Raw genomic sequence first — 15,814 nt, 5'->3', positions numbered from 1 at the left:
ATGGGCTCCACCCACTACAAATTACACCAGTATATCCTTTTAGTATAGTTAATAGGACTACATGCCTTCCAATTTGGAAAAAGTGGCAGGGAAAAATTCCGAGGACTGACAAAATTGGAAGAGGCCGACAAGCCTAGACCAATTTGGCAGTCAGAGGAATTTTTTGAATTCATAAGTCACTCTAAAGAATGCGAATGGAAAGAGAATTTGAAAAAAATACGATAGTTGCTTATATGAGATTATGGAGTGATGATACAATTACGTTTATAACACATACAGATCTTGTGGCCCGGGATCTGGTACAAAGACTCCAGGCAGTACAAGCTTATCAAGTCGCACGCCCAGTTCTAGACGTACACCACAAGTGGCAACCAGTACTACACCTGGTATATTGCCATCATCAGTTATCGTTGGTAAGTAGACAACGAAATGGATATAAAAAATCAACTAAAATTAAGTGTGGCTAACAGGGTCAATCTCTTGTTCAAAGGCTTCGGGATTGAGGTAAGAGTCTCATTGTTCTCATGAGAAGGAAGTAGGATAAATAGGATATTGACCCTATAAATAATCCCTAATGAAAATGGGAAACCTCAAAGCAAAATTGAATGAACAAATATCTTTACTTAGTTTCATTACTACTTATTCAATCTCACTGATTTTTATAAAAATGATACTCGTCCATTATTTCCTTCTTGAAACTTTTGTTTAGCCATCGTTGAAGGACGAGGGCTTGCACGCGGAGAGATCGGAATATCCAGTATTGATCTAAAAAAGCCAGAACTCACTCTATCTCAGGTAAAATCGGTCAGATAAAACGGTTTATAAATTATTTTTTATTTGCATAATTCGATATTTTCTTTTATTTCCATCCTACCTGCCTACCCGCCTACCCGCCTACCCGCCTACCCGCCTACCCGCCTACCCGCCTACCCGCCTACCCGCCTACCCGCCTACCCGCCTACCCGCCTACCCGCCTACCCGCCTACCCGCCTACTTACTTTTTTTTCCCAATTCTTACCTTTCTCCCTCCCTTCCAAGTTTTCAGATAGCCAAACCTATGTCAAAGTCCTAACGAGGTTACAGATTTTACAGCCTATTGAGGTATGTGTTAAGCTTTTGATACTTTATGGTTTTAATACAGCTTTTTAAAAATAGGTTGATGAAGGTTCTGTTGCATTATTGACATTATTTATATATGATCCACAATGCATATTAGGTAGTATTCAACTAAACTTATCCATGCAGCAAAGCAAAACAAAACCTTCACCGACCTTTTGTTAAAAAATAGCTGTAAATATACTTTTTACAAAGCGCTTTTCTGCCTTCTCTACTAATAGGGCATTTAAGTGTCACGTCACTTGAAAAAACGACTTTTGGCTCCAAAACAAAAAGCAGTTCTATAACTATTTTCTTGATTTTTCTCCGTGACAGGATTTGTTGTCCGAAGTTCTAATCCTTATAGGTGGAAGTTAAATCATTGAGAACATTTTCCGCGTTATTTTAGCGGTTTTTGTGAGCAGTTGAACCCGGAAGTATGTCCGTGACAGCTGAACAGCTCTATATAGTCAACATCATGTTGCTAAGGTTATTTAATGTGCTTCACATGTAGATAATAATGCCTAACACAGCATGTGAGAATGGCAACATGTCAAAGTTGTTCAAGCTCCTCAGTGAACAATTTTTATACACCAACTTGGCTACTGTACAAAGGAAATACTTTAACGAAACAAAAGGTGAATTGTAGTTTTAATTACTACTATTTTTTTAAAAACCATCAGTGACACAGCTATTTCAAAAAAGGTTTGTGAAGGTTTTTTGTTGCATGTTGCCTTGTAGCATACCAAGTCCAAAGTGCACTATGGGCGATGTGAATGCAATCAGCCAAAGGTGATAACAATGTGAAAAATTCCCAAACTTTGTCTGCACGTTTTTCCTGCATAATTTCTTCTGTGCTAACATTATTTCACGCGACTATAATAGATTCTTCGAAGATGCAAGATGCAATATACAGTCAATTCAAAAAACGTTGTCGACGACCGGCTCAAGCCTACGCGACTGGACCGAAAGGAATATGGGTAAAAGTCACTGAAGCGGTTAAATATTCAATAATGGCGATAAACAACCCATCAAATGCTTGTCTTTGGGTATAGGGAAACAAAAACAAAATGATTCAGTTCACAATTTCAAAAATATGAAGGCATTAAAAAAACGTCTCCTTCAACATTTCCCGCTCGCCTACGAAGGTTCGTGCTGTAAACCAGGCATAACTAGTCAAATAACATTATAACTCGGCTTCAATAATTGCTACCCAGAGTTCCTTTCGGTCTAGTCGCGTAGGCTTGAGTTGGTCGACGACAACATTTTTTGAATTGACTGTATAACATGCAGCATGCAGCAACGCCTTCACCAACCTTTTTTAAAATAGCTGTATAAGGATTAGATTAACTTCCTGCGTATTTCCTTTTTCTTTTTCTATGGAAGAATGCAAACTTGCAACAATATGCTGGGCTTTTTTTTCAGTTTCTCAGTTCCTTTCTGATTCTCTTCTCTTTTCGTTTCCTTAACGCTTTTCTCACCCCTTCCCGCATTTCAATCTTTTCCTCTCCCCTTATCTCGTAGCTTTCTAGCTTCACATATTTTCCATTTTATCCGTTTCATTTATCTATTCATTTGCTGCTTTCAGGTCTTGAATACATTAGACAGCTTTGTGCTCCAGAATACAACACCGTTGAAATGGAGGTTTCTACCAAGTAAGTACGAAGTAGCAAGTAATAGAAAGCGTAAATGAAATTAACTTTCTTGCCAATTCTACTTTTGGCTTAGTTTTCAAAACCTTTTATCTTTCCTTAGGTACTACTGCCTTGCTACAGCAGCGGTAAGTTGGATTTTATTAGATATATTATTTATTGGGGGAAAGATGGGCGATAAGATCATTAACTAAATTATTTCAAGTGGGCCCCAATCCCATCCCCGTCCCCTTACTATTCAAAGACTGAGCTTCCTACGCTTTCTACGACCGTGGAAATGGTCTACTTATTTCATGTAATTATAAATAATTTTTACTTTTCATTAATAGGCATTATTAAAGTATATAGAGTATATCCAGAATATCGTCTATGCATCAAACTCCCTGAAAGTAGTCTTCAAAGGAAGTGAACAAACTACAACGATAGGTAATATATAGCAGTTCGTGATCAAGTTCACTGAGCACAAACTGTGCTTCGAGGGTTCTTCTATGAGTAATCCGGATTTTCATGTGGTTAAATAAAATATTTAAGCAAAGTTAGACTTGAACTAAGTTGCCTGTTATCGCAAGTATCTGTCATCAAAAGGCTATAGCTTCGCGGCCATCTGATAAGCAAATTAATGTCTCACGCAATGAGATGAATGATGAACAGATGGTATCTGGGGACGAAGCTTGCATCGGGTGCTATCCAATTTCGCTAACGCCACGTGCTATCCGATTTCGCTAACGCTATGCGCTATCTCATATCGCTAACGCTAGCTTACGCAGTTTGTACGCTACACCAACGCTATTTGTTTTTACGCTATACTCTCGTTATGTCTCGGGCTACACGAAGTAGTACGGCCGTACTCTCTGCAGAAGACCGGCAGGAGATTATCCGGGAGGTTGTTCAAGCGGTTTTGGAGGCATCCTCTGCAAATGGGTCAGGAAACTCGTCCTCCTCGCCACCTTATTCTTCACAGCCTGCACTGCCAACTTCTTCCACCTCCGCAGTGGTTTCTGCTACGCAGGACGCTACAGGTACGTCTATTTTACCTGTACCTTCATTCGCCAGCACTTTTACCCTACCATCGCAGTCATTGGCTGACACGAGCGCTACGCTAGCTTTCTCAGCATCTGTGCCGAGCTCCGTCTCGTCGGTTTGGGCGCCATCATTGCCATCTATTTCGGCGGTCTTGCATCAGCCTTTTATCGTTGGCCCAGGTTGCTCTCCCGTTCCCGCAAAGCTGGTTACCCAGATCGTCAGTGGCAAGTTCGTCGACATGAGCGATCTCATTTCTCCTAACCTGGTGGAAACGGAAAACGAGCCCCAACTCTTCTTTGATGGTCGCATCGTTTTGACCTCTACGCCCAAGCGCCAGCGGCGAAAGGTAGAGGACATAATGACGTGGGTCGAGGCGTTCAGCATTTACTCGCTCGTGCTGACTTCTTATTTTCCCAATCGCTGGAAAGATCTTTTGCTCTACAAGCTGCTTATTCTGCGAACCTATCGCCAGTTTAGCGGCCGGGCTTGGCTGTCTTACGATAAGGCTTTTCGTGAGCACGCAGCAGCAAGCAAACTCACAGACTGGTCGCACATCAATAGCCAGCTCTACAGTTTCCACACCGCGGGATCTGTCCCACGCGCTCTCAGTGCTACAGCTGCTGAAGGAGCAGAACCCAAGGGCTCATCCAATAGCGACACCATATGCCGTTCTTGGAACGGGGGCAGTGTTCTTCGCGTTATAGTGGCTGCCGCTTCGCACACAAGTGCTCTTCATGTTCTGGCCGCCATCGCTTGGTAGATTGCCCGAGTGGGACCGACGAGTCTTCGGAGTCCAAACGGAAATCCACGTTTGCCGAGTCGTCGGGGGAACTTCACAGGTCTAAGCGCCGCTAATCCAAGCACGCTAGTACTTTATGTTATACTTATGGTTCTTACAAAAAAACAAAAAAAATGTTCCGTTTAATTTGTTCTTTAGCTTTAGCTATCTTGTATAGCACTCTATAATTTTCGCTCGTAATCTTGTCTAGACAGTTCAAGTGCATTTAGATTGTGTATTGTCAATTGTCTGGAACGTTTCAATGGTCTCGGGACATTTCGTTCCGTCGTTATTTCTTTTCTGCATGCTAGGCTTTATAAGAAACGCAGACAATGTCATTGGTATTTCATTGCATATGATATATATACATATATATATTACAAAAAAAAAAAAAAAAAAAACCTTTCGTGCTAGGACTTTTGTGTTATCTCTCTATGCTGTCATACCTTTTAGCGCGTTATATTTACAAAACCTTGATACAATCTTTTCGCGTAACCAGGCCCTTAATAAATTAGCTTTGCTGTCAGTCTGGCCTCTATGATTGGCTGCGGCGTTATTAGGACAATTAAGCCGTCTTCTAGCTGTCTCTGTAGGTCCCTTTGTATGCTATCGCAACAGCATTTCAAGCTTTACGTCGGGACCCTCTTACGCGTTTATTTTGCTAATTTTTCGTTCTTTTCGAGTCCCGCGTTATCGCCAGAGTGGGTCCTCCCCCTCCCATAGCATATACTTTACTCTCGATATATTATGTTTATGTGCATGTAATTTTACCCCGTCTAAGTTCCTATCTAGGGTAATTAGCTTTACTCGTCGTTTATCGCCTCACGTATCTCTTTTTAAGTCGTGTGAGCAGTTCGGAACATCTGCCGGTCACTATTATTTTCACGGTCGTATTGTATCTTCTTTCAGCTATGCTTGACCTCCCGTTGGTATCTGACGTCACGCCCCTTAGTGTTGAGTGGTTTTCCCAAGAGTTGCTATCACACCCAGACCAGATTGAAGTGGCTTATGTTTTAAGTGGGATTCGATATGGTTTCAAAGTTGGATTCCAAAGTCAACTCAGCTCTTTAAGATCGGCCAAGAGTAACAAGGAAACCGCTATCCACAACCCTCAGGTGATTGATTCGTATCTGCAAAACGAGGTCAGGTCGAACAGGGTCGCGGGCCCCTTCTCCGAACCTCCCCTTCCTGACCTGCACGTCAGCAGCTTTGGGGTGATACCTAAGCGTGGCCAGCCTGGAAAATGGAGGCTCATAGTCGACCTTTCATCTCCCAGGGGACTTAGCGTGAACGATGGTATCGACCGCGAGGCTTTTACCCTTCAGTATGTCAGGGTTGATCAAATCATTCGGATGATCTCTAGCCTTGGTACCGGAGCACTGATGGCAAAGTTCGACGTCGAATCGGCCTACCGTAATATTCCGGTTCATCCTTCTGACAGGTACCTTCTCGGTATGAAGTGGCGCGGAAAGTATTACGTTGACTTAGCGTTACCTTTTGGTCTTCGATCAGCCCCGTTTATTTTCAATGCGGTAGCCTCGATGATAGAGTGGATTTTGGTGAACAATTACCAAGTTAGCAATCTCGTTCATTATCTTGATGATTTTATCATGGCGGGCCCTCCTAACACTGACGCCTGCGCAGTTAATCTAGCTAAGTCACGTCAAGTATGCCGCACTCTAGGTGTTCCGCTACATCCCGACAAATGCATAGGCCCTGATACTACCCTGGTTGTTTTAGGCATCGAATTGGACTCAGTGAACCAAATTGCTCGTTTGCCAGCAGATAAGTTATGCAACCTTAAACTGTTGATTGCTACCTGGCGGTCGCGACGCTGGTGTAATAGACATCACCTAGAATCGTTGATTGGCCACCTCCACCACGCAGCGAAGGTGGTGTGGCCTGGTCGCACGTTTATACGGCGCATGATTGACCTGCTAGGCTGTTTCCGCAAGCGAGACCATCCTATACGTCTGAATTGCGAGTTCCATCGCGACTTAGACTGGTGGCACCAGTTCCTCTCTACGTGGCACGGGGTTTCTTTTTGGCTGTATCCTGGTATCCCAGTCGTAGGCGATACCCAGGTGGTATCGGACGCCTCAGGAGCAATTGGTTATGGAGCTTTTCTGGACCAAGCGTGGTTCAACGGTGTCTGGTTGGAGAAGCAGGGTTCTCAATCTATTGCATATAAGGAACTCTTTCCGATCGTTCTAGCCGCGCATGTGTGGGGCCATCGGTGGTCCAAAAAGCATGTCATCTTTCGTTCCGACAACGAGGCTGTGGTGTTCATGCTGAACGGCAGGACTTCTAAAGTCCCCGACCTGATGCGGCTGTTGCGCAGTCTGTTGCTAGCGGCAGCGCGCTTTAACTTTTCCTTTTCGTCGCTCCACATACCCGGCGTCCACAATGCAATCGCTGATGCCTTATCCCGTTTTCGTTGGCAGGAGTTCAGGCGTTTGGCTCCTTCAGCACACCGATCCCCAACTCCAATTCCGCATCAGCTTCTTCTCAACTTGACCAGTCCACTCTAAAGAAACAGTGTCAGGAATTCCTCCTAAATGGCCGGGCTCCCACCACACGTCGCACTTACGCGTCTGCTCAGCGTAAATTTATTGATTTTTGCCATCAGCTTGGCAAAGTTCCTGTCTTACCTGCAGATGAGAGAACTTTATGTCTTTTTGTAACGTTTCTGGCACAGTCGCTTCAGCATCGGTCTATTAAAGTCTACCTGTCAGCGGTTCGGGCCCTTCACATCGAGCAGGGTCACGCAGATCCATTGGTAAATTGTCCGCGGCTGCATCAAGTCTTTCGGGGCATTAAACGTTCCCAAGGGTCCCAGTTTTCACAGCGTCTACCGATTACCGACGCTCTCATGCTCACCATTTTCAAGGCCCTGGATATTGACTCGTTTGACCATGCCATGTTTTGGTCGTCATGTACGCTCGCATACTTTGGTTTCCTGCGATCGGCAGAGTTTACGGTCTCCAGCTTGGCCAGTTTCGACCCCACCATTCACCTGCAGGTCTCGGACTTGTCGTTTGATAATTTGGACCGACCATCGTGCTTACGGGTATGGATCAAAGCATCCAAAACCGATCCTTTCCGCGCAGGGTGCTATGTTCACATTGGTTGTGGCGTCTCCCCACTGTGTGCGGTGACTGCAATGTCCGCTTTTCTGCATAAAAGAGGAAATGCTTCAGGTCCACTATTCTTATTAAAGAATGGCCAACCATTGTCTCGAGAGTTGCTGACGTCGTGGCTGAGGGATATTTTCGCTGGTGCGGGAGTGACTGGTAATTTTTCCAGCCATAGCTTCAGGATTGGAGCCGCCACAGTTGCAGCGCGCAACGGTGTTCCAGATCACATGATCCAAACCCTTGGCAGATGGACTAGTAATGCTTATCAAAGTTATATCCGGACACCTACAGAATCCTTAGCCTCGATCTCGCGCTATCTTTCTCAAGCTTAATTTCCTGGAGTGACCTTAGTTTGGGTTGGTGCTTGGATCATTGTGGTGGGAGGCCCTTCTTCCTGTTCCTCCTCTCCAAGCACCTTGGAGAATCATTTGGAGGTGATAGGGTTGCCATAGTAACCGCTGACCTCCGCCGAGTTCCCGAGGCTCCTCCCACCCAAGCACCAACGCCAAGCTCATCTACGTGTGATGAGTTTAATAGATGAATACAAAGAGAGTCATTATAGGTTTGCTAGCCACGGAACCTTATCTTTCTCACTGCGCGTGGTATGGTAGAGAGATTTCATAGAGCATGCGCAAGAAGATCACTCCGAGATTGTCTACTTTGGGGAAAAAAGTAACCCAGTCGTGACGTTTGTGATTCCTTTGGCACGTTACGAGCTCCAATGAAGGCATTTCATTACGTCACTGCTAATTACTCAACTATTTACGTATTTCTATTTCAGATGCTTCAACTGCCAGAAATCTTGAACTGTTACAAAATGCAAGAGACGCTAAAAGCGAGCACTGTTTGTACGGTATTATGAACTACACAAAGACCCCTGGAGGATGTAAGTAGAAAACATGTTTTCTTTAAATTCAACTTTTGTTCTAACTGTTGTTCTAATCGTTGTAATAAACTTTAGAGAAATTTTCGAATTTGACGAAGATACGGCGGCAATCTTGCCAGGGGACAAAAGAAAACATAGATGACGCAAAATATATAGCGTTTTATTAGTTAGTTTTTCTTTTATGGGTAAAGATGATCGATGTGCCGTCTTTATTCATCTTTTGTTGTATTCTCTTGTGAAGAGCTGCCGTAATATCAACCGACGTCATTACTGTAACAAAGCTTTATTTACCCCATAATGCCTTGCGATCCAAGATGGCCGCCGCATCGTCGAAGTGGTTCATTAAGTATGTAAAGGGTACTAGTTGGTTTGGTGGCTGCCCCTTTTTTATGGTTCGCTAGCTTGCACAGTTTGTTTATCGTTTGTTTTGCGTCTTTCTTTGGTCGATCGAATGATTGGCTGTTTGTTTGTTTGTTTGTTTGGTCGTTTGTTTGTTTGTTTGGTCGTTTGTTTGGTTGGTTGGTTGGCGGGTTATGTTTTGTTTGCTGTAGTTTACTTTGCCTCATTAATTGATCGTTTGCTTTATCATTTGGTTTGCTGATTTGATGGTTTGTTGGTTGAGTGGTTAATTGATTCATTTGTTTACTAAGAGATAGATCTATCCGTTCAAGTCCTAAGTCTAAATGATATCTAAATATACCATTTGTAATTAAAAATATTTACCTGACTATCGTTACAGCTCGTCTTTTACGCTCTAACATACTACAGCCACCAAACGGTTTGTATAAGACTGAAACTAATAATTCTTCCAGAGTGTTTATTTACCGTTTTTATTTACAGTAAAGCATTAATTTAATATTAACTACTTATCTTATTCTATAGATCTGGAAACAATAAAGATGAGACTTGATTGTGTTACTGGTAATGATTTCCCATTAATTTCTTTTGGTTGTTGTTGGTTGTGTTGTTTTTGGTTGTGTTGTTGTTGGTTGTGCTGTTGTTGGTTGTGTTGTTGTTGGTTGTGTTGTTTTTGGTTGTGTTGTTGTTGGTTGTGTTGTTGTTGGTTGTGTTGTTGTTGGTTGTGTTGTTGTTGGTTGTGTTGTTGTTGGTTGTGTTGTTGTTGGTTGTGCTGTTGTTGGTTGTGTTGTTTTTGGTTGTGTTGTTGTTGGTGGTGGTGGCGGTGGTGTTATTGTTGTCGTTATTATCGTTGCAGGTGTGTCGTCATTTCTCATGCTATTGTTATTTCTATTTATCTTCATTTTCTAATAAAAGCTTTTTGAAGAACATTTTTTCAACTTTTCTTTTTCAGAATTAACTGAGAAAGAGGTAAGTCATGGCTACGTTTGACCAAAAAACAAAATCTTTTTGATATGTGGTTGTTTATGTTGGTTTTCATCTCATTTTCTTATAGGAAGTGTTTCATAACTTAAGATCAGGTAAATAACTATTGCTAGTAAGGTTTGAAAGAAACGTCAATGGCTTATATATTCGATAATCAATGTTCTGCAAACACACTATGATTGTATTTCTTTGTAATCTTTAATTATTCGTAGTGCTCGGACGTTTTCTTGATGTGGACCACCTAACATCTATGTGCGTACAAATCCCTAAGCAAGAAACAGTAAAAACTGCAGAGTCCAAAATCACTGCCATCATATCCCTTAAACATACATTAGAACTTGTGGAGCCATTATGTGAGGCCCTCAAAGAAACTGAAACACCGCTACTTAAAGCATATCATGAGGTATTTTCTTCTTCTTCTTTATTAATTAATTTATGACAACGATTATTCATATTGCATTGAAAAACTTTTCCTCAGTGTATGTGAACTATTCTGTTTTTACTTTAATATATCATCATCATCATATCGCTTATCTGTCCACCCATTAATCCGTCCACCCATTAATCCGTCCACCCATTCATCCATCCCATTTCATTTCATTCCATTCCCAATCTCATTCCCATTCCATTCAAAACATCCACCAATCCTTTTCATTCTATTCCATCAACCCATTAATCCTCTGATCCGTTCCATTCCATGGCAATCCATTCATCTATCTACCTACTCATCCAACTAAGATAACAACTATGGCACAAGTTTTGAACCATAAACTAAACTCGTATATTTTCATTGGTAGTCGCTTAATGATCCGCGATTTAAATCAGTGGCTGAAAAAATCCATGCGGTAATTCATGACGATACACGTTATCAAAAGGGAACCCTTAACATGAGGACTCAGAAGTGCTTTGCTGTAAAGGTAGAACATTATTCAGCAGTTTTAAGCCTACTGGAATCGACGTAGGCATGGTAGCATAATAATACTCTAACTCTTTCGTTTCTTCTTTTCTCTTTTGTCTTTTGTGTGGAATATTCTGTAAATTAAAGCCGCATGTAAATGGTAAGTAAACAACGGTTATACATACAGCATAGTTCCAACCTTTTATTTTTGATAACCACTGTAGTGGCGTATATTTGCTTTGCTCTATCATTTTGTTTGGTTGTATGTTCTTTTTTCCCTCGTTTTTTTTTCTTCTTGTTTTTCTCTTCTTCTGGCTTTCGTTTTCAATTTTTTTGTTTTTTGTATTGTTTCTATACAGCCTTCTAGTTTTAAGTAATTCTCGCCCTTCCATATATTACTTTTCAGGACTTCTTGATGTTGCCCGACGGACATACACTGAAACTGTTGATGACATTACAGGTATTTTGAAATGATACTTTCGTCTCCTATCCGTCCTTCTCCTTCTTCTCATCATCTTCTTTCATCATCATTATCTTCCATCAATATAAATCCTGTCTTGACTGCCAGTTGTTAGTCATATCCATCATCGTTATTTTGAATAGAAGGCCCTAAAGAGGGGTCCTAGTTTCCTTTTCGCAGCCTCCTTTTTGACCAAATCCCATCGTCCCAGCCAATGTTTTGATCAAATTTTTTGATTGTTTTTTGTTTCGTTTGTGAATCCAATTCCCAGTGCATAAAATCATATTTTTCACAGCCCAAAAAAGGCGAATCCCAGCTCCCATTATACCCCTTTAAGACCTTCTAGTGCTGCCTATCCCTTTCACCACTGAGCTATCATTTTCTTTTTGAAACCTTTTGAAAATTTCTTTTTCAGATCTTATCAAACAACTCTCAGAAAAATACGAGCTACCTCTAAAAACGGGTTTCAACGCCACCAGGGGATTTTACATCCAGCTTCAACTTAATCGTGATAATGATATAGACACGAGTACACTTCCAAGTGAGTTCATCAAAGTTGCGAAAGTTAAAAGTACAGTAACGTTTTCTTCTGTCGATCTGGTACGTACTTCATCTTCGTAAACTACGCAATCCATTGTCTTTCTATTTCAGACGGACCACATAATTCTCTTGATTATTATATCTTTGTTTACCAGGTTTACTGACAAATGCCATAAAATTTAACTGACAACTGACAAAAAGCCTGAAACTTTAACTGACAAATAAGCGAAATTTTAACTGACTACTGTCATCTGGACCCTCCCCCTTCTCATCCAGACTAGATTCTAATAGTCCCTTTTCTCATTCCGTAAATACCGCTGTGTTTTAAGATTGAAGACTCATCTCCGCAGGCTTAGCCTCGCTCAAGAGTAAATCATTTGCAAATACCAACTTTAATGTTAAGAATGTGCAGCAGCTTTAACAATACCAATGTTTTGAAATCCCACGGACTTTTAATGGTATCTGTGAATAGCTGACTTATAAACGAGGCTAAGCCTGTGCAAATGAGTCTGTAACCTTCAAAAAAAGCGGTTTGCATTGAATGTGAAACTGGTGTATTGACAAAATAGATAAATATAGATGATCGTAATGGGAAAACATTCCGCCCATGTGCATTGAGTCTGCGATAATATTATTTGTTATCAAATAGCTTATATCTATGCACTGAGGAGAAATGTTTTAGCAGTGCAGTGCGCCTTTTATCAAAACTCTTCACCCAACCGGCAAAACAATTGCTATTAATATTTTATGAGGTATTCCACTCTCAGTCACTAAGGCCCCGTCCACACGTATCCGGAAATTTTTGTATCCGCAAATTATTTTTTGCGGATACGAAAATGTTTGCGTCCACACGCAGCGTATTCGAATCGTTTTCACCGTCCACACGTATCCGTTTTCGTAAAATTTGCGGATACGGACACAAAAAGTTGCGGACACGTGTGGACGCAACCCGTATCCGTAAAAAAAAATTTGCGGATACAAAAATTTGCGGGTACGTGTGGACGGGGCCTAATAATATTTTTTTATATATTATTAATTCGTATTTTTGTGTTTTACTTGCAGATTAAATTGAATGGTAAGTGTCGATGCAGTTTAACGGTTTATGAAATATTACCTCTTTAGGCAAATTTTAAATATTTCTTTTTTCTCATAAGTTCAAGATACTTCACACGATGCCTACTTACTAGCGTTTCTTTTACAGACAGAATCAAGGAGTCACTGAACGAAATATACCTGATGGCTGATGTGTACGTATTCAAGCTGAATGCGCATATATAGGAATATACTGAACATATTTATTTTGTATGACTGAAAGGGTCCTGAAAAACTCACGGTATACGGACTTACCAATCCGTGTCGTTACGATAGCAGTACCGATCCGAGTATTTTGATTTGATACACAGTGATTTCGCGCATTATGATTGGTCGTGTACCGTATCCGTTAACTTTAACAGTTATCCGATATCTACTCTAACAGCATCTGTTAATAAAATCCCAGAATAGACCCTTTGCACTCATTATATATAGATACATCTCAAGCCTCGCAACGAAACAATGGTTCATTAAACACATCTTTTTTTTCCAAATAAGGCCGTGAAGTAGTTGCTCACATAAGACGAAATCTAGTTTACAATAAAGGTTTCTTAGTCCTGTAGACTTTTATGCAAACTAACTAACTTCAACCTGTGTACAAAACCTCTCCAGAAAAAAAAACTCTATTTTTTTTCAGAGTTTATATTTATTTTTCAATTTCTTGCAGGGTCGTGTCGGAGCTTCTACGTGAAATTCGTGATCACATTGGATGTCTGTATAAATTAGGAGAGCTTGTTAGTACCTTAGACATGCTAACATCTTTTTCCCACCTGTGTACGCTGTCGGACTACGGTAACTAAATTTGTTTGTGGTTTATTCCTGCAAGGGTGCTGTCCGAAAAAATGAAGGGATGGATTGAAGACAGGGTGGAAGGAAAAGAGGTATGGAGGAAGGCCGGAGAGAGTGAAAAGGAGAGCAAAATAAAGAAGGAAGGAAGGGAAGAAGAGAGGGAGAGAAACGAGGAAGGGAAGGGAGGAAGAGGGAGGGTACAAAGAAAGGAAGGAATGAAGAAAAGAATGAAGGAAGGAAAGGATGAAGGAAGGAACTGATGAAGGAATGAACACCAGGTAGGAAGGAGGGTAAGGTTGAGGGAAGATTGATACTAATATAGAGTTTTAGATTGACTTTTTTCTCCCCGCAAATGGCAAAAGTGACCAAGTTTTCATCGTTTTCCTGTATTTAACCTCTTGCACATTTTCTTACCAAAGACGAATATTGTTTTGTTTTTTTATACTACTTGAACTTTTTTGCGATTCTTTCGCAGCTATTTAAAACAATTTTTCACTGGTCAACTGACGTTTCGCGTTTGCTGTGAAGGTAAATCTAAAACTCTCTAATATAATATAATGCTATCTTTTTCTCTTTAACAGTTCGACCGGAATTTACGGATACATTAGCAATCAAACAAGGACGTCATCCTATTCTGGACAAGATTCTCCCTGAAGCTCCTGTTGCTAACAACATGGTACAGTAACTATTTATTCTACTTATTTGTTCCCAAAGTTTTACCACGCCAAATTACGGACGATCTCCCTTTAATATGATGTTTTTTTTAGGAAACATCTAGAAGGATTAATTGTATCAATACATAGGTCAAAGAATTTCGTTACAAAGAGTATGGATGTGGACTGTTCCAATGCAGTGCGCTTTGAATCCAACATTGGACATTACTCACGTTATTGCCATTACTCACAGTAATAAATGCATGCAAGTTTTGAGTGTCCGTTGTGGATTTTCTTTTTTTAGTACGCAGCAGATGGTACGAACTTTTTCATCTTAACTGGGCCCAATATGGTAAGTATATTGAAGGGCGTAATCTAAGTAGCTATATTAACTGGACACTCCGGCACTATTCTCAGTGCCGGAAATAAACCATGAAATGAACATATTAGATACCTGTACCTGTTTGCGCACGGCGTGGTCAAAGGAGGGACCAGCGTCTGGACCACCTCGCATTGCGGGGCTCTATGATTTATCCTACTGTATTTCTTGCCAAAATATCCTGCGCATGCGTTTGATTGTATTATTCAATCATCGATTCAACTTGAAAAGATACGCCAATCTAGTGTTCCACATTGCCCTACCCAATAAGGAAAAGAGGCTCAAACTACACTAATTCTTAGGTTTCAAATTATATCTTGCCCTAACAGAGTGGGAAATCTACTTATCTAAAGCAAGTGGCACTCCTTCAAATCATGGCACAAATGGGTAGCTTTGTTCCTGCTCAATATGCTTCTTTCAGAATCGCTGATCAAATCTTCTCCAGGATTGGGAGTGATGACGACATTGAAACAAACTCGTCTACCTTCATGGTCGAAGTAAGTGCCTGGTTAAAATTCTTTAAACTTACAGAACGTTTTACTTTGGGCCTATATCCCATTTTTCTATTTCAGACCCCCTAGCCATTTCCTTGTCAACAATTTCCCCATATTTTTGGGTAATGCTTGAGAAGTAACACCAGTATTAAAGGTACTACAAAAACCTCACTCTCAGGAAGTTTGAAATGGAAACAAAAGAAACAAGAAAAGAAATGGTCTTTTTATGTAGTAATACCTTTTACTGATACGGCGGCCATCTTGAATGCTATTGTTTTAAATAAGAGATTATGGGATGCCGAGGGAGCGAATATTGGAAAATTTATAAGCAGAGCAGCTGTCAGGGTGTGTTTTTATATAACTTTACGTTACCAAATGTGAAACACATCTAAAAACCAATAGTCCCCTTCACAGTTCCCTGCGCCATCTTGAAAGGTAACCGTGCCTTTGCATCGAAGCGAGACAATCGGTGAGCTTGCAATGATAGAGACGTGTGAATAATTGTCCAAGGTGTTAAAAAAGGTCTCTATCATTGCAACTTCACCGTTCGTCTCGCTTCAACGCAAAGGCACGGCTTCCTTTCAAGATGGCAGGGAA

At 41.0% G+C, this 15,814-nt stretch overlaps 2 protein-coding genes across 2 annotated transcripts in view; both read left to right on the top strand.

The window, feature by feature from the left end:
• LOC116294769 (mutS protein homolog 4-like) overlaps window positions 1-15,814 on the top strand; it is a 28,723-nt gene that overhangs the window by 1,161 nt on the left and 11,748 nt on the right. The window contains exons 3-25 of the mRNA XM_089026298.1: window positions 280-413; window positions 710-795; window positions 1,039-1,101; window positions 1,610-1,733; window positions 2,684-2,750; window positions 2,851-2,875; window positions 3,077-3,173; window positions 8,467-8,571; window positions 9,311-9,349; window positions 9,454-9,492; window positions 9,881-9,897; window positions 9,983-10,007; window positions 10,125-10,315; window positions 10,710-10,829; window positions 10,958-10,970; window positions 11,217-11,270; window positions 11,686-11,870; window positions 12,873-12,885; window positions 13,012-13,057; window positions 13,570-13,694; window positions 14,273-14,367; window positions 14,649-14,696; window positions 15,053-15,220. Of these exons, the coding sequence (XP_088882424.1) occupies window positions 280-413; window positions 710-795; window positions 1,039-1,101; window positions 1,610-1,733; window positions 2,684-2,750; window positions 2,851-2,875; window positions 3,077-3,173; window positions 8,467-8,571; window positions 9,311-9,349; window positions 9,454-9,492; window positions 9,881-9,897; window positions 9,983-10,007; window positions 10,125-10,315; window positions 10,710-10,829; window positions 10,958-10,970; window positions 11,217-11,270; window positions 11,686-11,870; window positions 12,873-12,885; window positions 13,012-13,057; window positions 13,570-13,694; window positions 14,273-14,367; window positions 14,649-14,696; window positions 15,053-15,220 (1,879 nt within the window). The remainder of the gene's footprint in view (window positions 1-279; window positions 414-709; window positions 796-1,038; window positions 1,102-1,609; window positions 1,734-2,683; window positions 2,751-2,850; window positions 2,876-3,076; window positions 3,174-8,466; window positions 8,572-9,310; window positions 9,350-9,453; window positions 9,493-9,880; window positions 9,898-9,982; window positions 10,008-10,124; window positions 10,316-10,709; window positions 10,830-10,957; window positions 10,971-11,216; window positions 11,271-11,685; window positions 11,871-12,872; window positions 12,886-13,011; window positions 13,058-13,569; window positions 13,695-14,272; window positions 14,368-14,648; window positions 14,697-15,052; window positions 15,221-15,814) is intronic.
• Window positions 3,289-8,230, top strand: LOC148912801 (uncharacterized). The gene is made up of 2 exons (XM_089026551.1): window positions 3,289-3,766; window positions 6,993-8,230. The coding sequence occupies exons 1-2, from the start codon at window positions 3,478-3,480 to the stop codon at window positions 8,015-8,017; spliced, it is 1,314 nt and encodes a 437-aa protein (XP_088882677.1). The 5' UTR covers window positions 3,289-3,477; the 3' UTR covers window positions 8,018-8,230.

This window comes from Actinia tenebrosa, unplaced genomic scaffold (genome assembly GCF_029948245.1).
Source record: "Actinia tenebrosa isolate PJP-AT-01 unplaced genomic scaffold, QUT_ActTen_1.0 PGA_scaffold10__47_contigs__length_13832649, whole genome shotgun sequence".
Classification (NCBI taxonomy): Eukaryota; Metazoa; Cnidaria; class Anthozoa; order Actiniaria; family Actiniidae; genus Actinia; species Actinia tenebrosa.
Note: the sequence above shows the minus strand (reverse complement) of the source record. Positions and strands in the feature narration are given on the sequence as shown.

Bases quoted from the DNA above. Each gene is read 5' to 3' on its own strand.
- LOC148912801 (XM_089026551.1), top strand. From the start codon at position 3,478: ATGCGCTATCTCATATCGCTAACGCTAGCTTACGCAGTTTGTACGCTA. The intron at 3,767-6,992 runs GTACGTCTATTT...TTTCGTTGGCAG, and splicing joins TGCTACGCAGGACGCTACAG to GAGTTCAGGCGTTTGGCTCC.